Source organism: Erythrolamprus reginae, chromosome 1 (genome assembly GCF_031021105.1).
Source record: "Erythrolamprus reginae isolate rEryReg1 chromosome 1, rEryReg1.hap1, whole genome shotgun sequence".
NCBI lineage: Eukaryota > Metazoa > Chordata > Lepidosauria > Squamata > Dipsadidae > Erythrolamprus > Erythrolamprus reginae.
In genome coordinates, this window is record NC_091950.1 from 362,923,217 (window position 1) to 362,946,743 (window position 23,527).

The 23,527-nt window shown below is 39.8% G+C and overlaps 1 protein-coding gene across 6 annotated transcripts in view; it reads left to right on the forward strand.

Moving 5' to 3' along the window:
- Positions 1-23,527, forward strand: part of ESRRG (estrogen related receptor gamma) — a 584,956-nt gene that overhangs the window by 418,931 nt on the left and 142,498 nt on the right. For all 6 annotated transcript variants that reach the window (XM_070734407.1, XM_070734406.1, XM_070734408.1 and 3 more), the window contains one exon: positions 20,510-20,626. In XM_070734407.1, coding sequence (XP_070590508.1) covers positions 20,510-20,626 — 117 coding nt within the window. The remainder of the gene's footprint in view (positions 1-20,509; positions 20,627-23,527) is intronic.

Below are 23,527 nucleotides of genomic sequence, written 5' to 3' on the forward strand. Positions count from 1 at the left end.
ATGTATATTTTTGTGTGCCTGTGTGTAATATGTATGTAGACATATGGCATATATACATAGAATTAAACAGTACATTTTGGATGTCCAGTAATAGTAAATAGATAGGGAAATTGTCTCTCTTTGAAGCATGGAGAGCCAGTCACATGACCTTTAAGCCACCCCTGGTCACATGACCTGCAAGTCACTCCCACAAAACAAGCCACGCCCACAGTGTGGTAGTAAAATAAATTGCAGCCATTCACTGCTTGAGATGTTAACAGAGATGGGTTGCTACTGGTCCAGTTCAGTGCGGGCGCTCCAGTAGTAGCCCACCAATGATGTAATTTAGGTGTGATGGCTTTGGTGCTGTCTGTGCCAGTCTGTGTGGGCCACCATTTGGGGGGTAATTTTCGGCAATTTTGGGGCTCTCTAAGCATACGCAGGAGTAAAATTGTCCCTCTGAGCATGCGCGGTAGTAAAATCGTGTACGTGGATACGAAAAGTTACGATGTGCACCGGTAGCAAAATGTAAAAAAATCCCTCCCCCCGATGTTAATAATAGAATTTGTTTCTTCTTGCATGGAAAAGCATGTGCTAAATATATACTAACTATGAGACAGCAAGTTATAAGCCAATGCAGTTTGTTTCAATATGTCCTGTACAGGTGTGTGTTCTAACTTACCTTGTGCCCGTTTGCTTTCTCCCATGCCAGGAGAAACGCACCTCTGGTCCTGTATGAGGTTACTTCTTCTACTATGCTACTATTGATTAGCTCTGTTCTGTGGGTGTGGTACACTACTGAAAATACAAAGTTATTGCCAAAAGTAACTCCATATAACCATTTTTTTCCCTTAACTGTATTATTCATTCTCAAAATGAATCTTGCCTCCAATGTTTCCATAGTGAACTGGTCAATTGATTCCCCACCTAGACAAGCTAATCTGCACCCTGCGATGTAGGACTAGGCTTTTAGTTCTTACCGAATTGATAGAGCTCAAGGCAAGGTGAGGCAATTTGGTGGCAGATCACAAACTGAGCCAAAACCTTCACTGTAATTGCCTGTTAGTTTTCATCTTGTTTAAATTTAGCTCTCTATATTTTTTCACTTGTTTACTTACGTGCTATGCCCCTAAACTAATCTTCTCCCCATGTAGCCCACATATGCCATTCTTGGAGCAGCACACCGGCACAGCAGTTAGAAATGTGTGGGCAACATCATTGGGGGTGGGAGGACATCAAAACTTAGGTGTACATTAATGTCAACTGCCAGGAAAACAAGAGATGTAGACAGTTCAAGTGGGTGTAGATATTTATTGCACACTTAATCTCTATGCAAGAATCTGAACTACTAATAGCCAAGGGAAATTAGCGGGAGATAAGAGTAGAAGGAATTTAAGGTGCGCTGGAATTAGATTTTTTGTGGGTGTGAAGGGATTCACGACTGATGACATATTTGACTTGTCTCTCGAACTCAGCTTGGTCATATCTTAGTGATTACCAAATTTTCCAATATTAAATTGGAGAAACTCTGTATCATTTAGATCCACTCTCTCCTACCCATGGTTTCTTGAGGTAGGAAAAATACTATTAGTTTATACTTGTTCCCATTCCTCAAATCCCATTCTTCAGGTTTCCTCCTGCTTCTTCCTAGACAATTGAGGAACCAATTGAGGAACAATGGGAGACTTTCCTCCCTTTGGGTACTCTAACCCTGATATCCAGGGCAAAGGAGAAACAAAATTGAGGGTGAAAAGGGATGAAATAAACCTCAGAACCTTTTAAAAAAAATGTCTATATTATAGTTATAGTTTATTATAGTTTATATTGCTGTTCTGTTACTGTATTTAGTATGGGAGGTAAAATCTAATAGAAACATAGAAGACTGACGGCAGAAAAAGACCTCATGGTCCATCTAGTCTGCCCTTATACTATTTCCTGTATTTTATCTTACAATGGATATATGTTTATCCCAGGCATGTTTAAATTCAATTACTGTGGATTTACCAACCACGTCTGCTGGAAGTTTGTTCCAAGGATCTACTACTCTTTCAGTAAAATAATATTTTCTCATGTTGCTTTTGATCTTTCCCCCAACTAACTTCAGATTGTGTCCCCTTGTTCTTGTGTTCACTTTCCTATTAAAAAACACTTCCCTCCTTAACCTTATTTAACCCTTTAACATATTTAAATGTTTCGATCATGTCCCCCCTTTTCCTTCTGTCCTCCAGACTATACAGATTGAGTTCATTAAGCCTTCCCTGATACGTTTTATGCTTAAGACCTTCCACCATTCTTGTAGCCCGTCTTTGGACCCGTTCAATTTTGTTAATATCTTTTTGTAGGTGAGGTCTCCAGAACTGAACACAGTATTCCAAATGTGGTCTCACCAGCGCTCTATAATCTCCCTCTTCCTGCTTGTTATACCTCTAGCTATGCAGCCAAGCATCCTACTTGCTTTCCCTACCGCCTGACTGCACTGTTCAACCATTTTGAGGCTGTCAGAAATCACTACCCCTAAATCCTTCTCTTCTAAAGTTTTTGCTAACACAGAACTGCCAATGCAATACTCAGATTGAGGATTCCTTTTCCCCAAGTGCATTATTTTACATTTGGAAACATTAAACTGCAGTTTCCATTGCTTTGACCATTTATCCAGTAAAGCTAAATCATTTACCATATTACAGACCCCTCCAGGAATATCAACCCTATATCACACTTTAGAGTCATCGGCAAATAGGCAAACCTTCCCTACCAAACCTTCCCCTATGTCACTCACAAACATATTAAAAAGAATAGGACCCAGAACAGACCCTTGTGGCACACCACTTGTAACCTGTCTCTGCTCAGAATACTCGCCATTAACAATAACTCTCTGATGTCTACGCTTCAGCCAGCTTGAAATCCACTGAACTATCCAGGGATTAAATTTTAAGGATACAAGATGAGACTGATATTCCTAAAAGTGTTGTATGGATTAATTAAAAGAGTCCATTATTAATCGTAAAATGTTCTTCAAAACATAAGGAAACTGTAATTCCATTTGGCAAAAAAAACTGATTTTAGAAAGTAACAATTGAGGAAGTTAAGCCAATTGTTAGATACAAATTGAGATGTAATAGTGGGAAATAGATGCCACTCTGAACTTAGTGTAAACTGTGGGTTTATAATTGTCATTTTCTATATCAGCATTCAGAAGTGGATCAATTAAAATAGAGTTTAGTTTTGGCAGATGCCTGATAACTTTCCTTAGGCTCAAACCTAACTAGTGATCTTGGGCCAGTCACTTTCTCTCAGTCCTAAGAAAGAGAGAATGGCAAAATTAACCTTGTCAAGAAATCTGTGACAAGATTGAATAGAAGGAAAAAAGAAAAAACCCATTGAAATGAAGAGAAAATATTTTGTTTCTGTCCTCAAAATTTTTTATATCTTCCAAAAGTTACATGTTACACAATGATCAGTTGATAATATGCTGTCTAAAACATGTTTTGAAGAACATAAAAATATCATATCAGCTTTCTGGGGTTTGTAGATTTTTTTTAAAGTAAAAGGCCATACTTCATTCTTGGCTTCAGTACAAACATGGCAGACATCCAGTGAACCTGACATAAAGTGTAACCTGAATTCATCATTACCTGATTAAATTATTCACCTTCCTTATATAAGGTTTAAAAAAAAACAAAACTCGTTACATCAACATTTCCTTCCAAGAACATTGTAAAGAAGAAATGACAGATTTTTTTTCCTGTCTTGGCCTCTTTCTCCAAGTTGATTAACCACCTATTAAACAAGTTTCTTCTTCTTTAAACTTTTAAACTTTCAGTAATTACTGTAGAACAATTGCGTTATAAACAAGTGATCTAATATAAGTGACCGCCTTCTGCCCCATGAATCCCAGCAACCAGTTAGGTCCCACAGACTTGGCCTTCTCTGGGTCCCGTCGACTAAACAATGTCGTTTGGCGGGACCCAGGGGAAGAGCCTGTGGCGGCCCCAACCCTCTGGAACCAACTCCCCCCAGAGATCAGAATTGCCCCCACCCTTCTTGCCTTTCGTAAGCTCCTCACAACCCACCTTTGTCGTCAGGCATGGGGGAACTGAGATATTCCCTTCCCGCTAGGCCTATACAATTTATGCATGGTATGCTTGTGTGTATGTTTGGTTTTGTAAATAAGGGTTTTTAAAATTATTTTAAATATTAGATTTGTTACATGTTGTTTTATTATTGTTGTTAGCCGCCCCGAGTCTACGGAGAGGGGCAGCATACAAATCTAATAAATAAATAAATACATACATACATAAATAAAGCCCTTATGTAGATTTATCTAATATTCAAGGGTTATTGTATGAGGGTTATCTGGAAAGTAAGGTTATAAGGCACGTAGCTCTCATGAGGAATGTTCATGGGGAAAGTTGGCATTATTATCGTGTAGCGGGAAGCCAGCGGAAGAGAACTACCATGTTTCCCCGATAGTAAGGCAGTGTCTTACTATCTTTTTACCCCCAAAAGCCCCACTGTGTCTTACTTTGGGGGTATGTCTTACATTGTCCCGGGCACCGGGGCCGGCTCGTCTTCGGGCGCGGGGAGCTGCCGGAAAGGAGGCGGGCGCCGACCTCGACGTTCGGCGGGTTGCGGGGAGCATCCCCTCGCCGCTCCCGGCAATGTTTCTCGGCAGGGGAGGCCAACTCCGCGGCGACACGGACGCTCGGCTGGCTGGCTAAAGGCAGGTCAAGGGGTGGATGGGCAGTCAAAAAGGGTGAGCGGCCGCCGCTGTGCCCTCCTTCGCCCGCCTCCTTTCCGGCAGTTCCCTGCGCGCCCCTCGCCTTCGCTCGCCGCGGCGCCACCGCCTCTTCCCCTGCCGAGGCTCAGCTGCAAGCGGCTCCGAGGCGAGCGGAAAGGAGGCGGGCGAAGGAGGGCGCAGCTCCGGCCGCTCGCCTCGGAGCCGATCGGCCTCGCTGGCCGCTTGCAGCTGAGCTTCGGCAGGGGAAGAGGCGGTGGCGAGCGAAGGCGAGCGAAGGCGCGGGGGGAGCTTGGAAGCAATGTGCGCGGGGAGCTTGGAAGGCGAAGGCGCGCGGGGAGAATGCGAAGGCGCGCAGGGAGCTTGGAAGGCGAGCGAAGCTGCAAGCGGCCTCGCTGGCCGCTTGCAGCTGAGCTTCGGCAGGGGAAGAGGCGGTGGAAGAGGCCGCGGCGAGCGAAGGCGAGGGGCGCGCGGGGAGCTTGGAAGCAATGTCATCGCCCCCCCCCCGCAATACCGTTTATACCGTGTTTCCCCGAAAGTAAGACATATGTCTTACTTTCGGGATATGGCTTATATAAGCCGACCCCCCTGAAACCCCCCATATGTCTTACAATCGGGGGGGTCTTACTATCGGGGAAACACGGTAGCAGTGGCAGTGGTCAATAGCTCATCGACTGGGGTTGTGGTGAAGACTAGAGATGAGCGTCCTTATTCTGTTTTTCTCCAAGTGTGAAGTGCGAGCTGTAATACGCTACCTGAATGCTAAGGACATGAATGCTGCTGCGATGGGTGCCCAAGATGCTTACTGAAGTGCACAAAATAGACAAAGTCAGTGCTGCCTGAGAATGTCTTGACCATATCGAGATTGAAGGCAAGGCCTTTTTCGACTGTATAGTGACAGGAGATGAAATTTGGGCTTATCACCATACCCCAGAGAGCAAGTGTCAATCAATGCAATGGTGTAATACCCATTCTCCTTCAGCCCAAAAATTCAAAACTCAGCAGTCAGTGAGAAAAATCTTGGGCACTTCTCATGCACAAATCTTGGGCTCCCATCACAGCAATGTTCATGCCCTTAGCATTCAGGTAGCGTATTACAGTGTGCACTTCGCACTTGGAGGGAAACGGAATGAGGACGCTCTTCTTTAACCTTCCCCACAATGTCAGTTGATGATCTACTGATCACTGGCACTGCTCATTCTCTTCTACTGGCTTCCCGCTACACAATAGTAATATCAACTTCTTCTGCGAACATTCCCTTTGAGAGCTACGTGCCCTGTAACCTTACTTTCCGGATAACCCTCATAGCTGTTCCAGCCAAGCTTAAAACAACCCTTTAACAATCTTTAAGAAAGTCAAGCCCCAGGAAGAAAAGTACTATAAAAATCTTGGGCAATTCCAGAGAAGCTCAGTTCTTCAAACTTCTCAGAAAATTAACACCTGGTTCTGGAGAACTGGTATGAGCTGGTAGCAGCCCACCTCTTTCATAGCCAGTTATCTACCAAAAGTCCTGTTGAAATTAATTGGACTGGCTTAGTGTAGTCATTAATTTAACTAGAGGTATTTAAATATGTTCTTAATACTTTTTAAATATTTAAATTCTGATTTATGCAGCAGGCACTTGATCTGGATTTCACCTTATCCGTGAAGCTTTTATAGCTAAAGAACAAATTGCTACCTGTCCATTTCCTTCCTAAGAATGTCCTCTAAAACAAGCTTCTTGAAAAATCAAAGTATTAGCTGATGATTTATAAGATTATAAATAAATTAATTTATAAATGATTATTATTGCTATTACCAGTAATACAGTAAACATCAATTAGTTCAGAAATTATGATTTAGTTCTAAATATTTCAAATTGGGAACGTCATCATCTTGCTACATAATACCTAACAGGTGGGTGACTGCAAATTATGTAATTATTATGTAAATTATTCTGTGTGCATTTTCTTATTACTAAATAACATTTCCCCCCAATGTTCAGGACATTCCCATATATCGAAATAGAACACCTCTTTGCTATTCAATCTCTGTATGATTACTTATTGGTTCACATCAGTTTTTAATGAGCTTACTCCTTCAATAAGGTGACCAGACGTACTGCTTTTGGCGGGACACTCCTGCTTTTGAGTATTTGTCCTGCATCCCGCGGTGTTTTTTAAAAAATGGGACGTCTTGTCACCTTACTTTAAAGCAATTGAGGTTGAGGAAACAGACGGCATAAGGGATTTTCCCCTTTTTCTCCCCCCACTCCTCAAAGAAGATGGCCCTTGCCCGCCCAACCCTCCTGTTTGTCCCCTCCCTGCCTCAGAAAAGATACCCCTCGGGAGACGAGCATGCCAGTAGCGCAGCTGCTCCAAGACCTGCCCGTGTGCCTCAGCGCTGCTGCCGCTGCCATCCTGGCAAAGCCACAGGAAGTGAGGGGTGGGGACAAGAGGGGGGTGGGGGTTTGGAGGGGTGAGAAGGGGATGAGGCCACCCCCTCCCCCCACCAGCCTCGGTTGAGCCCCCTTTCCGTCTTCCCCACATTGACTTTGCTCGTCAGGAAATTGCCAACGGTACTCACATGATCCCACTGCAACCATCATACATATGAATCAATTGTCAAGCATCCGAATTTTGATCACATAACCATAGGGATGCTGCCATGGTAGTAAGTGTGAAAATTACTCATAAAGTCACTTTTTCAGCACCATTGTAACTGAATGCTCACTAAACTAATGATTGTAAATCGAGGACAACCTGTGTCTTGAAGTTTCCTCTGAGGGCGGGAAGAATCAAACATAAACATCTGGATGGGTTACCTTAGACCAGCATTTTGGCACCTTGGCAGCAAGGAAAGCTGCTGATGGAGGAATTTTGGCATAGAAATCCACCTATCTTAAAGTTGCCTAGCTGGAGAAAAGATGTCCTAGACCAGTGATGGGAAACCTTTTTTAGTTCGTGTGTCAAAAGGGTGTGCTTGCATGCACACACACACACACATGCCCACACACATTACCTCCTTACCACACATGTGCAACTCCCCTATGCTTCTGATGTGCATGCACACAAGCCCCCTAGCCCCGCACATGTCCACAGGTCTCACTGAAGCCTCGGATGGTGAAAAAACATTCCAACTGCCAAACTGAAGGTTTTGGAAAAACGCACTTCCGGTTTGCCCATTGTGCTGTTTTTCGCACTCCGAAGGCGTTTCCTGAAACCCCGGAATGTGAAAAACAGCACAATGAGCAAACCGGAAGTCCATTTCCCTGAACTTCCGCTTTGCCTGTCGGGACATTTTTTGCACTCCGGGGCTTCAGGAAGCTTCCATGAATCTTCCAGAGGGCAAAACAGCCTTCCCCAAGACCTAAAACCAGCTGCCCACATGCCTGCCGGAGCTGACATAGGGCAACACCCCACGTGCCCTTTGATATGGCTCCAGCATGCATGCCATAGGTTCGCCATCACTGTCCTAGACAGATTATGGGAAAAATACTTCAGATCTTCAAATTGAGGATCAGATAGGATCAGTGTGTTTTTCCAAACCTCTGGTTTGGCAGTTGGAATGTTTTTTCACCATCCGAGGCTTCAGTGAGGCCTGTGGGCATGCAGAATAAAACACACACTTTGAAAAGACAATAGATGACCATAATTCCCAGGCAGAAGTGGCCACACTGTCTCTCATATCCAGAAGGAACATACAGAATTGAATCTTACTTTAGCTATACATGGGACATTCCCAAGGTATGCCCATGTTACACCAACACTCCGCAGTCTGCATTGGTTGCCGGTCAATTTCCGGTCACAATTCAAAGTGTTGGTTATGACCTATAAAGCCCTTCATGGCATCGGCCCAGAATATCTCTGGGACCGCCTTCTGCCGCACGAATCCCAGCGACCGGTTAGGTCTCACAGAGTTGGCCTTCTCCGGGTCCCGTCAACTAAACAATGTCGTTTGGCGGGATCCAGGAGAAGAGCCTTCTCTGTGGCGGCCCTGACCCTCTGGAACCAGCTCCCCCCAGATATCAGAGTTGCCCCCACCCTCCTTGCCTTTCGCAAGCTCCTTAAAACCCACCTCTGTCGTCAGGCATGGGGGAATTGAAATTTTCCCTTCCCCCTAGGCTTATAGAATTTATACTTGGTATGCTTCTATGTATGATTGGTTCTTTAAATTGGAGGTTTTTAGATTATTTTTAATATTAGATTTGTTCACATTGTCTTTTTTATTGTTGTTAGCCGCCCCGAGTCTTCGGAGAGGGGCGGCATACAAATCTAATAAATACAAATACAAAATACAAATTTCCACCATATCTGAATAAAATGCCTGTTATACACACTCACTGCTACATTCTTCCTCTTACTATCTGCTGCTCAAGGTCCAATTTCTCTCTGCCTAATGGCGTCAATGCTTATACTTTTGAGCTTTTTTTAGAGGCTCCTGGTTATTTCTGAGCTGATCAAATAAGATTCTCCTGGGACGCTTTGCAGTTGGTAGATAAGGACAGCCTTTCCACACATATTGAATCAGTTGCTATTGTAATTGCACAATGGGATTCTAATTTACCCATTGTACAATTTGTAGGAATTTCCTGTTAATAATTTTCATGTAGTGATGGAACAATCAGCATGTAAATGGTGGCGTTTCCCCCACTGGACGTTTTCAGATGGGTCTGGATGGCCAGCTGTTGGAGATAGTTTAGTAGTGGATCCCTGCGTTGATCGCCCAGTTCTGTTACCCTATAAAATCATTTCCATTTCATACATTTTGTAATTCTGTGAATTGCACTCAAATATTTGGGAATATTTTCTTTCAATAACAACGCATTTCTTTGTTTAAAGAAGGGTGAAGTGCTTAATTATTTGCCTATCCCCGATCTCAATATTGCAAATCATCAAATCTACACTTTGCCCCTACACATTTTTTTCAATAATTTTAATAGCATTAATTCTAGTGATATTAACTTGAATGGGTATCAGTCAAAAGATAAAATATGGCTTGAACAGGCTTAATTTTCATACTCTTCCTGTTTGGGGGCATACCTTTCTCATGTCATTTGTTAGTATAAAAAGTATAAGATATTGATGCAATCTACCCATGATCCAGCATCTTCTCACTAATTAAATGTAAGCACTGCTTCATTTTTTTGATTTTATCATACATCTAACTAATGTGGCACTAAGGCTTTCAACATTGTTATCAAAGCCCAATCCCCCCCCCCCCCCACACACACATATACATAATTCATAGTAGCTGACTTCATTACTGGAGCCTTTGTAGTGAAAGAAATCTCTTTACATTCTAATATGGATAACTTCCTTATCTATTTTACCAACTTCTTTTTATCACAGAAAGTATTGATAGCCAAGATAGATCAAGGAGAATTAATGAGCTGCCTAGTAAATGGAGTTGTTCTGGAGCCTAAAATAACATAATGTTCCAAGTGGCTTATGATAAGGGAGGTATCAGCATATAGTCTAGAAGCATATCATCCTTCAAATACTGGCTGACTTAATTTTAGACATAAAATAGGAGAGGATAGTATTTATTTATTTATTTATTCATTCATTCATTCATTCATTCATTCATTCATTCATTCATTTATTTATTTATTTATTTATTTATTTATTTATTTATTTATTTATTATTTGGATTTGTATGCCGCCCCTCTCCGAAGACTCGGGGCGGCTCACAACAAGTGGAACAAATCATAAATAATCCGACTAAATTTAAAATATTTGAAGATTTAAAAAACCCCATATACTAACAGACACGCACACTAGTATCCTTCCTTCCTTCCTTCCTTCCTTCCTTCCTTCCTTCCTTCCTTCCTTCCTTCCTTCCTTCCTTCCTTCCTTATTCTGCTGTCCTTATATAAACTTGGCTACTTCAGAAAAGAAAAGAAAAGTGTTTCACCTTCCGTATATATATACACCCACACCAGTGATGGGCTCCCAAAAATTTTACTACCATACCGTGGACGTGGCTTATGCAATTTGTTTCAACATCTTTCAGTGCAAATTGAGTGCTCTGGGGTGGAGCTTGAAATTTTGCTACTGGAAATGGGTTCCTGACCGTTCCCCTAGGAGCCTATCACTGCCCACAGCCATGTACCCACATTTATAAAATAATTGTGGGTCAGGGGTCAATTATCTACTTTCCTCATTATTTAAAAGACAGCACCCTTTAGGATTGCTTTTACATTGATCTGAATAGTAGCTTTGCCATTTATATTGGAAAAGATCTATTTATATGGTCCTTAATAGTCAACAATTACTTTATGGCCCATAATGAGAGGAAAGCTTATCATAAGGTGCAAGAAATGTTATTTCTTTTGGCACTTTTAGAGAGATGACAGACATTTTAACATATTTTTATTTGTTTCTTCAAGCTTACCTCTGGCTGTATTATTTTAAAGCTGTATGTTTAGTAACACTGCTAGAAAAGCCACAAAAGCACTTCTAGACATTTTTTTATTATGTGGATTAAGTTTAGAAACTTCTGGCTGACTTGAATCTTACTTCAGGGCACTGTCTGCATGAAACAAGAATTTTCATCTTAAAAGATCACACTATATTTTATGTCCCTGAGTTTTTTGCTGCCAAAGTATGAAAAAAAAATGCAAATTATGCTCTTGCACTTCAGTTACGCATAGTTTGTTATTCTTTCAGTCAGTTAGATGTAAGCTTGCAAATGAGAAAACTATATTGCCTGAAAAGGAAATAAGAACTTTAAATAGGTTTTCTAAAGAGCAATCAGAAGTTATTATAAACTGTACTGTCATTCTTGTTTCCTGAATTTAAAAGCCTTAGCTGCCAGGCTGATATTTTATTTATTTATTTGTTTGTTTGTTTTGTCATGTACAGTATGTATCGGTGGTATACAAAGATATAATATTTATATACATGGTACTAGTAATTTTATTATTCCTTACAGAACATTTTTTCAACTACTAGAAAAACTAGGCACATTCCAATTTCTGTCATTAATAGATTTCCCCTCAAATAATAAATATGTGAATCTTCGGAGAGGAGTGGCATACAAATCTAATTAATAATAATAATAATAATAATTATTATTATTATTATAATGATAATAATGATAATAATGATAATAATGATAATAATGATAATAATGATAATAATGATAATAATGATAATAATGATAATAATGATAATAATGATAATAATGATAATAATAATAATAATATATACAGTGGTACCTCTACATAAGAACTTAATTCGTTCCGTGACCAGGTTCTTAAGTAGAAATATTCTTAAGTAGAAGCAATTTTTTCCACAGGAATCAATGTAAAAGCAAATAATGCTTGCAAACCCACTAGGAAAGAAATAAAAGTTTGGAATTTGGGTGGGAGGAGAAGGAGGAATTAGAGGAGGAGGAGGACAGTTGCTGCTGAAGGAAGAAGGTGTGGTGAGTGCCCCCTTTTGCCCTTCCGTGCCCAGATGCTTCAGGAGGCAACCTCGTACTTGGTGTACGGGAGGCAGCGTGAGGGAGTCACCACAGCGAAGGGGTTTATTCCCTCTCCAAGTGCCCAGAGGAAGGAAAAGTCTCCGTTCACTCTGGGCTGCCAAAGCCTCCTTAAGCGCCACCGAAAGGCTCCTCTGGCAGTCCGGAAAAGCCCAAGATGGACGGGATTAATAGGAAAAGGCAGGAAACTGCCCGGGCCTTCGTGCCACTCTCAAATTTCCTGGGAAATTTTTCTGGGCTCAGGTTCTTAAGAAAAAAATGATTCTTAAGTAGAGGCAAAAAAATCTTGAACACCCAGTTCTTATCTAGAAAAGTTCTTAAGTAGAGGTGTTCCGAAGTAGAGGTACCACTGTATTTGATTTAAAATATTCTCTCTCAGATACCATTGTTTTTGTCTTTGAAAGCATAAAGGGAAAAAAGCCAAGCCATAAAAGCTCTATAAAACTCTATACTGTATGTATCTGGCTGAAATGGGAATCTACTAACATTTTTAATAATAAAAAAGAAAGAAAAATAATCCAAGGAACCTTTGATTTTTAGTGTACTTGAAATGTGAACTCTAATTAAAATTGATGTACAGTGGTACCTCGAGATACGAGTTTAATTCGTTCCGGACCTGGGCTCTTAAGTCGAGCAGCTCTTATCTCGAACGACTTTTCCCCATAGGAATTAATGTAAATAATTTTAATTGGTTCCAGCCCTCAAAAAACTCACAAAGTTAGTCTAAATTATGCAGAAAGACATGTTTTTAATGAAGAAATGTACATGTACATATAAATGAATAATGAAGTTTCTTTCACTTAACTTGTAAACTTTCTTAAACTTTTAAATTTACATATGTTCAACTTCTCTGCCACCCAATCCTGTAGGACAGAGGTCCCCAACCCTTTTTGCACCAGGGATCGGCTTTAAGCGATCAAGAGAGGAATGGGTGAATGAATGGACGGAGGGTGGGAAGGAAGGAAGGAAAGAGGGAAGGGACAGGAACAGAGGAAGGAAGCAAGGAAACTTATGAAAGGGGAGAGTAAGAGAGGAATGAGTGAAGGGAGGGAGGGAGGGAAGAAGGTGGGAAGGAGAAAGAAAAGAAGAAATAGAGGAAGGGAAGGTAAAAGAGAGAAAGAAAAAGAGCAAGAAAGAAAGCAAGAAAGAAAGAAAGAAAGAAAGAAAGGGGGAAGGGACAGGAACAGAGGAAGGAAGCAAGGAAACTTATGAAAGGGGAGAGTAAGAGAGGAATGAGTGAAGGGAGGGAGGGAGGGAAGAAGGTGGGAAGGAGAAAGAAAAGAAGAAATAGAGGAAGGGAAGGTAAAAGAGAGAAAGAAAAAGAGCAAGAAAGAAAGCTGCAAGCACCCCCCCGAGCCCCCCAGGCCGGCTGCAACCTTTTAAAACACGCGCGCCGCTTCGCAGCTGTCTCCTGAAGCTGAACGCGGAAGTTAGCGTTTGGCTTCAGGAGACAGCTCCTTGGCGCTTGTATCTCGAATTTGAGCTTGTAAGTAGAACAAAAATATCTCTCCCCTCCCAGCTCTTATCTCGAGTTGCTCTTAAGTAGAGCAGCTCTTATGTCGGGGTTCCACTGTAATAGTAAAGGGTGCTTGAGCAGCATGTTTTTAGTACAAGTTTTCTTTTTGCATTTTGCATTCTTGATAAAACATCAAGAAAAAAAATATCCAGGAGGTATTTCAAGGGCAATTGTCCTTACTAAACTATGCTTTGACTTCTGTTCTTTCCCATGTAATTATTTATTATACAGCTCTATATACCATATTTTTCGGAGTATAAGATGCACCTTAGTTTTGGGGGAGGAAAATAGGGAAAAGAATCTGCTTACCAGATATTCATTTGGCTAGCGTCCTTAATCTGGTCAGCTTCAGCACATTATTTTATCCCCTGGTTAGAGCTTTAAAAAAAAACCTTATTTAGAGTAAATAACAATGAAAGAGCTTGCAATCCAAGTAAGAGCTGGGAACATTATTAGGACCTGGAAAGAAACATTCGGAGCAAATAGAGCAAAGGAAAAAACTGTCTAGAGAATTCTAGGAGTTGAAGTCCACAAATCTTCGGGTTGCCAAGTTTGGGGACTCCTGTGTGTAATCTATTCTTTTTAATATATTTGTGAGTGACATAGGGGAAGGTTTGGTAGGGAAGGTTTGCCTATTTGCCGATGACTCTAAAGTGTGCAATAGGGTTGATATTCCTGGAGGTGTCGGCAATATGGTAAATGATTTAGCTTTACTAGATAAATGGTCAAAGCAATGGAAACTGCAGTTTAATGTTTCCAAATGTAAAATAATGCACTTGGGGAAAAGGAATCCTCAATCTGAGTATTGTATTGGCAGTTCTGTGTTAGCAAATACTTCAAAAGAAAAGTATTTAGGGGTAGTGATTTCTGACAGTCTCAAAATGGTTGAACAGTGCAGTCAGGTGGTAGGGAAAGCAAGTAGGATGCTTGGCTGCATAGCTAGAGGTATAACAAGCAGGAAGAGAGAGATTATGATCCCGCTATATAGAATGCTGGTGAGACCACATTTGGAATACTGTGTTCAGTTCTGGAGACCTCACCTACAAAAAGATATTGACAAAATTGAACGGGTCCAAAGACGGGCTACAAGAATGGTGGAAGGTCTTAAGCATAAAACGTATCAGGAAAGACTTAATGAATTCAATCTGTATAGTCTGGAGGACAGAAGGAAAAGGGGGGACATGATCGAAACATTTAAATATATTAAAGGGTTAAATAAGGTCCAGGAGGGAAGTGTTTTTAATAGGAAAGTGAACACAAGAACAAGAGGACACAATCTGAAGTTAGTTGGGGGAAAGATCAAAAGCAACATGAGAAAATATTATTTTATTGAAAGAGTAGTAGATCCTTGGAACAAACTTCCAGCAGACGTGGTAGATAAATCCACAGTAACTGAATTTAAGCATGCCTGGGATAAACATATATCCATCCTAAGATAAAATACAAAAAATAGTATAAGGGCAGACTAGATGACCATGAGGTCTTTTTCTGCCGTCAGACTTCTATGTTTCCATGTTTCTATGTTTCTATTGATTCATTCTTTAAGATGCTATTGAAAAGGACAATGAGAATCCACCCCCACCAAGATCTAAAGCACTTTATCCACTTTTCATCTGAATACGGGTAGTCCTTGACTTACAGCAGTTCATTTAGTGACTGTTTGAAGTTACAGCAGCCCTGGGAAAAGTGACCTAGGGCCATTTTTTCACAGTTCTGACCTTCGCAGCATCTCTGGGATCATGAGATCAAAATTCAGAAGCTTGGCAACTGGTTCATATTTTTGACCGTTGCTGTGTCACAACGTCACGTCATCATCTTTTGCGACCTGACAAACAAAGTCAACGGGGAAGCAAGTTTATCTTAACAATCAGGTGACTGATTGTTTCAGGGGTGGGCTACTGTCCGGACGGGGAGGGGGGGACACAGTGGGGAAGTGAAAATGGAGCCACACCCACAGTATGGTAGTAACAATTTTGGTAGCCCTTCACTGTATCCATTGCAGTGATTCACTTAACAACTGAGGCAAGGAAAGTCATAAAATGGAACAAAACTCACTTAAGAAATGTCTCACCTAACAACAGAAATGTTGGGGTCAATTATTGTTGTAAGTCGAGTTGTAAGTCAAGTCTTCGGAGAGGGGCGGCATACAAATCTAATAAATTATTATTATTATAAATTATTATTATTATCTGTAATGCACTATTCTCAATACCCATCTACTATATTCTGTTCAGTTTAGCTTTGATCGTGTACTACCTTGAGTATGATTTCCATATTTGGACATTACACTTTAAGGACTCAGAGTAATTAGAAGAGGTTGAGAGATTAGATTACTAGAGTTGGAAAGGACTTTGTGTGGTCATCTAGTCTAATCCCCTTCTCAAGCAGGAGTCCCTACACCAGTTCAGACAAATGGCAGTCTAATCTCCTCTTGAAAGTGTTGGAGTTCCCACAACCTCCGCAGGCAAGCTGTTCCGTTGGTTGATCGCTCTCACTGTCAGAAAGTTTCTCCTTATTTCCAGGTTGAATCTCTCCTTGGTCAGCTTCCATCTGTTATTCCTTCTCTAACTTTCTGGTGCCTTGGAAAACAGTCTGACCCCCTCCTCTGTGTGGCAGCCTCTCAAGTATTGGAATACTGCTATCATGTCACCCCTGGTCCTTCTCTTCGCCAGACTGGCCATGCCAAGTTCCTGCAGCCGCTCTTCATATGTTATAGTCTCTAGTCCCCCTAATCATTCTGTTTACTCTCCTTTGCACTTTCTGCAGAGTTTCAATGATTAACAAAGAATTAATTTTTTAAGAATTACAGTGGTACCTCGACATACGAGTTTAATTCGTTCCAGACCCGAGCTCGTAAGACGATCAACTCGCATCTCGAACGAATGCCTTTAGACTTTGTTTTTCGCGCCGAGATAACTGGAAGCAAGGAGATTCTTGTGCCACTTAGTGGAAGCTCGGCTCGTATCCCGAATTTGAGCTCGGGTGTCAAACAGAAATTTTTACTCGCGTCTCGGCTCGTAACTTGGAATACTCGCATGCGGAGCAGCTTGTATCTAGAGGTACTACTGTATAAAATTACGACTACAACAAACCATGTGAAGAGAGATTGAATGAATTGGGTATAAAATTGAAAGAAGGTGACCGGGAGGGCTATAACAGTACATCTGAAAACATGTCACCTAAAGAAGACTAAGACCTATTTTCTCTCACTTCACAGTACAAAATTTGGAATGAATGGATTTAAAATATAAACATAAAGATTTTCTTTGTCCTGTCTTGTCGAACTCTAGGGTATGGTGCTCATCTCCGTTTCTTAGCTAAGGGACCAGCGTTGTCCAAAGACACTTCCATGGCCATGTGACCAGCTGTTACCTACCCACAAAAATGATACCTGTTTATTTACTCACATTTGCATGCATTCTAACTACTAGGTTGGGGCAAGTAATAAGAGTGCAACCTGTCGCACAGTGCTTGGATCTCAAACCCAGGCTGTCAGCTTTCCTGTTGATAAGCTCAGCATCTTTAACCACTGATCATCATGCCCATGGATTTAAGATATAGAAAGGGAGATTTTAGGTTTGATGTCATTTAAAAAAAACCCTCTTTTTAATGGTAGGTCTATGGTGAACTCAGTAGGTATGTTATGGTAGGTTATGATGAACCCGAGTAGAAAGTTCTCTCTGGGACCGCCTTCTGCCGCACGAATCCCAGCGACCAATTAGGTCCCACAGAGTTGGCCTTCTCCGGGTCCCGTCGACTAAACAATGTAGTTTGGTGGGTCCCAGGGGAAGAGCCTTCTCTGTGGTGGCCCCAACCCTCTGGAACCAGCTCCCCCCTGAGATTAGAACTGCCCCCACCCTCCTTGCCTTTCGTAAACTCCTTAAAACCCACCTCTGCCGTCAGACATGGGGGAATTGAGACATCTCTCCCGGGCCTATACAATTCATGTATGGTATGTTTATGTGTATGTCTGCTTTAATAACGGTTTTTTTTAAATGTTTTTAAATTATTAGATTTGGCATGAATTGTTGTTGTGAGCCACCCCGAGTCTACAGAGAGGGGCGGCATACAAATCTAATAAATAAATAAATAAAGCTATTCTAATTTGGATTCCAATATTGAATAGTGATTTGGGCTTAACAGTCTAAATGGCTTCTTCAGATGTTGTAGTTTCTGTGAGGTTTTGTTTTTAATTATTTGTACGAATGGACTAACAGTTGTCATGTTTATAGTAGATTTGTAAATGATAATAATAAGTGTGTATATAAATATCGCATCTAATCCTTGCTACAAAAATCAAAGTAAGACACATCAACTTAAATTTACTTTAGGCAAAAAGCATAAAAAGCAATACTTTCACTGCCAAAGGAGCACCTGCTCATCCATCCGTCTGTCTGTCTATCTGTTTATCCATCGAAGCAGAAAAACGACAGACCGCATTGCTAGAGTTTGCTTCAAGGATTCTGTAATTTGTTTCTAAAACAGCAATTACTGTATATTTTTAAATCAGTGTTGCTATATTTAATAAATACACAGGTGTATCTATTAGATTTAGTGGAATTAAATTTTATGTAGGTGTTCTTAAGGGTACTTTTTTTTTATTTCTATCGTGTTTTCCCCAAAATAAGACATCCCCTGATAATAAGCCCAATTGGACTTTTGAGTGCATGGCGATAAAGCCAAGCGCTTATCTCAGGCTTAAAAAAAAAAAGATATGGTCTTATTTTCAGGGAAACACAGTAGTGTCACTCTAAACTTTTGATGCCACCAATGCACATTTTTTAATTGTGCTCTTTCAGTAGATACTGAATTCCTCTTAATGCATTGTTTTCTCTCTAGTGCCTCATTTATATGTTATAACAGACCGACATAGTGCTGCGCATAGTATTACTCCTCGTTAAGTTAGCAGTTTGGGAGAATTTGAATCTGTACAATCCTCCAACCTGCTAATGTGATATTTAATGAGGAGACATCAGTCTGGAGAAAGGTAGTCAATATAAATCAGTGTTTACAAAGTGTGATTAACTCTGAAATATTTCATCAATGCTCTGGTCCCAGGCATACTCTATGCTAATTACTAGAATCTGTGCATGTTTCAGGGGACGTCTTGAGGCTCAGAGTGCAGCAAACATGGAGCAGCAAAATTGCAATTATGCCTGGGCTGTCTCTGATGGCAATTTATGCATTTGGTGTGATGACCTCCCACTTCCCAAGAGAGCAATAAAGAGAATGCATTTTCATTAAGATACTAATGCACTTAATCACAAGGGGAAAGGGTTAGAAAGTAACAAAATACTTCTAACACAAGATGGGGACACACTGTTGTGGAAAAGCGTTTTTATTCTTTCCATGAAGTACTACTACCACAGATTGCACCTGCTAAATGTAATTGTGAATGTGCAAGTCAGTAAAAACACATATATTAGTCAAACAATTAAACTCATCTTAAAACACGCTATTCCTCTGCTTGAATTAGCATGTGCCATTGAAACAAATCACAAGAAAACTTTTCTTAAGGCAGACTAAAGCTCTAGCAAGTGCAGAGTCTTCCCCTGCCCCATTTTAGGAATTCCTTAAACAGAATATAATATCAAAAAAAGGTTCGTGGCCATAGGAGGTGATATTCTGTCTCTCAAATCCAATTTTCCCTTCTCAACAAAATGTATCTTAGTAAAAAGACATTGATAACTCTCTTCTTCCTGAAGGCATCTCGGCCTTTTTAAACATATTAAGCAGTGTTGGGCTCCTACGATAGAAAAATTTTGGTCAGGTATGCAGAACTGGTAGAAAAAAAATTGAATTTTTTCCCTTCTGGGCTCTGGGTACGTTTTTCCTATTGCAGTAAATAAGGTTGAATGTGTATAATTTTAGAAGAGCTGTGTGTGTGTGTCTGTGTGTGCTTATATAGTACATAATGTACAGTATATTTTTGTGTGCTTCTTTTTGTATCTCTTTGAGGCAAGGAGAGGCCAGGCACCAGAACCCTAACCCAAACCCTTGACGTGAGTGACGTCAAATTGGCCACCTTTAAACCAGTCACATGACCTTTAAGCCACCGCTCAGTCACATGATCACCAAGCCACTCCCGCCTGGTCAAATGGCTGGCAAACCACACCCACAAAATAAGCCAGGCCCACAATGTGGTAGTAAAATTTTTTGCAGCCCTTCAGTGATATTAAGCAATTATCAACGTTTTATTTGATGGCAATGAATTCCATAATGAAATTCTTCCAGCGTTTGATTCTGAAGTCTAGAAATAGGAGGGAATTTCTCTTTCTACCTTTCATGATTTTATATTTGCTTTGTGCTATCCAGCCCAGTATGTCATTTTATAAGATTCTGAAGCTTTAGTAAATTTATTTTTAAGAATTCCACCATGAATTCTGGCTGAAGCAAATTTTGGTAATACTGTACATTCACATAAAAACCTTGGGGAATAAAAGGTTACAGAAACAGATAGATTTCCTTGAGAAACACACAGTAGCAAAGTGCTTAAAATGTTTAGGTAGAAGAACTCTGCATTTACTATTTTGTGGAAAAAATATGCTAAGCAATAGTCCACTTAAACTTTTAAACTCTGTCCAGATATAATGTTTTAAAATTCTGCTTTTGTGGTTTTCTTTAGTATAGGATACTGTTTGCAAAAACAAAAGAAAGTATTTTTAAAAAATTGAAGCCCAGTTGCTAACATTTTCAATTCCATAGTTTTCTTGTTTAGACATTCACTTACACTTATATTTCTTTAAGTTGATTAACAGAATTATAGCTGATATTTCTTAATGGACTTTCCTTTTTATGTACTTATACTTTAGGTAACATAGAATATAGCTGCCCAGCAACAAATGAATGTGAAATCACAAAGCGCAGACGCAAATCCTGTCAAGCTTGTCGTTTTATGAAGTGTCTAAAAGTTGGCATGCTGAAAGAAGGTAAGTCTGAAACCCATTTTATAGAATTGTTCTTAAACACACTGGTAGAACTATAACCTAATCTGAGAAATGCAATGTATCATTTTCAGCTGTTAAGATTGTTTTTTTTTTTAAATGAAACAGTAGAATTGCTCCATGGAGATGGAGATAAATTTCTTCAGTTTAATGCAAGCAAACTGTATTTTTTATGATACATCAGCTGAACATTATGTTTCAAATGCTGTTATCCAATAGAAATACCTATAAAAGGAACATCTGAAGGAAAAATCTTCATACAATTTATATCAAGTTCTTAAAAACTCAGGCAGCTACAGTGGTCCTCAACCTATGACTGCTGAAGTTAACCAAACCAGACAAGAAGGTAGACAATTTGTTGTTGTTCATTTGCTGAGTTGTGCCGGACTCTATGTGGACCCCTGGTAAATCAGACCTCCCTATCCTTCATTGTCTCCCAGAGTCTGCTCAGATTCATATTCATTGTGTCCATGATGCTATGTAACCATATTATCTTCTGTCATCTTCCCCCTTCTCCTTGTGTCTCCACTCTTTTCCAATATACAGCCAGGTCGTATTCCTTTCCCTATTTTGAACCAATCAGTTGTTCCGTGTCTAGTTCTAACTGTTGCTTCTTGACCCGTATACAGGTTTCTCAGAGACAGGTAAGGTGGTCTAGTACTCCCATTTTTAAAGAACTTGCTACAGTTTATTATGATCTACAGTACACAATCAAAGGCTTTAGCATACATAGTCAATGAAGCAGAAATATATGTTTTTCTGGAACTCCCTTGCTTTCTTCATAATGTTCCAAAAATTCCTCTGTCCTTTGGAAACCCAGCGTGTTACAACTATTAAGAATTCAATACACAATTCCTATAATTTTAAGACATATTTTAATTGTGCTTGCCCATAAAATACAAAAATATTGAATAAGTAGACAATTTTTTTGTATTCTTTTGGGTAGTATGATATGATCTACACAACTCTGACAGCAGTTGGTCAACCTGAGGTTTTGAAATCTAAAGTTGTTTATAATGAATCAATCTTCCTGCATCAACAATCTTCAACCTCTTAGATTGGGACTCAATTTTTTCACAGGCAAAGGTTTTCATGACTTGACTCATATATTAGAATGCCATTATTTCAGTTCATCTACCATTGGATTGTAAGTTAGTATTGATTTCTGATCCACCAGCTCAACAGTCCTGGGGGGGGGGGGGGGGACAACTTTTTGTATTGGTGAAGGCAAGAAAAATGAGAACTGCAGATTTTAACTGTTTGATTATTTATAAGTTTATTTAGAAATGCCTTTGAATTGAGTAGATGTTCCTGCTGGATGTAGCTATAGAAGCAGATTTTTTTTTAAAAAAAACCCAGAATACTGGAGAATTAGGTTGCATTCCTCGAGAATTCCTCAAGAAAAATACAATTTTATACGAGTATTTATTTATTTATTTATTTATTTATTTATTCAATTTTTATGCCGCCTTTCTCTTTAGACTCAGGGCGGCTTACAACATGTTAGCAATAGCACTTCTTAACAGAGCCTGCATATTGTCCCCACAATCTTTCTTTTCCAAATTATTTGCTTTATAGTATCAATCTATATTCACTTTCATTACCTAGGTGCTTCCACCAAAATAGAGCAAAAGTTTTCTGATGGCAATTCCTAGAATTCACAGCTAACATTTTTACACTGCTGTAGATTGGGGAAAGGTACTCTATATTTTGAAGAATACTTTAAAGAAAGCTTGGATGAAATAGTAGTACAATTAGATTCAGAAGAATGGTTCAAAGTGTTACTATATCTATTCAAAACAAAATCAAGGTTTTACAGGAAAGAAAAACGTACTTAAGCAAACTTTCTTTATTTCAAAAGATGTATCTCTGTGTGCATTTAAAAAGATAGGACAGAGGCATCTCTTTTGCAAAAAAAAAAACCCCATCAAGTTCAGACAAATATGATGCAATTACATATAGTGTCACAAATATCCAATCACCTCAAAAGGCCAGGACATAGGTTAAGCATCTACCTAAAATGCAGTTTGCATTGAAAATAAGGTTTGAATTTTCCATTCAGAAACCGAAGTTTGTGTTTTGTTTTCCTCAGAGACCAATTTTCCTATGATGGTTGTTCACAAGTTAGCGTGTAGAGTCATTGCTGAGTTGGGTGACCTTACAAATCTATATAATAAACAAACATGGACTAACTGAGCAATAGCAGAAAAATTAGGCCTATCACACCCTTTCAGACATACTCTTATTGGATTATACTTACTTAGAATAAACCTCATTCTGTGTATGGTTGCTTTGGCAGGCAGGAAGGTCCTGTGAGCCAAATCCTGCTGCCTTTAGTTTTATGCTGGATAAATTCCTTTCTAATTCAGTGGGGACTCTACCTCATTAAGAGATTCAGGATTTGGCTTTTTTTATTCAGATCTGGATATGGCTTCATCCATATGGAAACCCTAATTTGTTTCATGTTACGAAACTATAATACAAAAACCTTTAACGGAAGCTTAACATGAAGTCAAACATGAATAACATCCTGAATATGACTCTTTTGCACTCAGTTGTTACAGCTAAACCTATTTCTCCAGCTGAAGGAAAAAGACATTGTGCAGATTGAGTCATAATGCTATTTTCCCTCTTCATGTAATAGGTTTTTGCTTTTCCCTGTCATATCAGTAACCAAGATTTGTGAAAGTGATCAACTTTAGTCTTTTCATCAAGCTATTTATGTTGCTGTTCCTCTTTTCTTTTCTTTTGTAAATAGAAGGCTCTTTGTCCTCTACCTTCAAGATAAGTATTCTCCTAGAAAATCCACCTCCAAACTAGGGATTAGGGATCTCCCATCATCAAACTACAAAGCAACATTTCACAGTTGAAAATATAAGTGCAAAA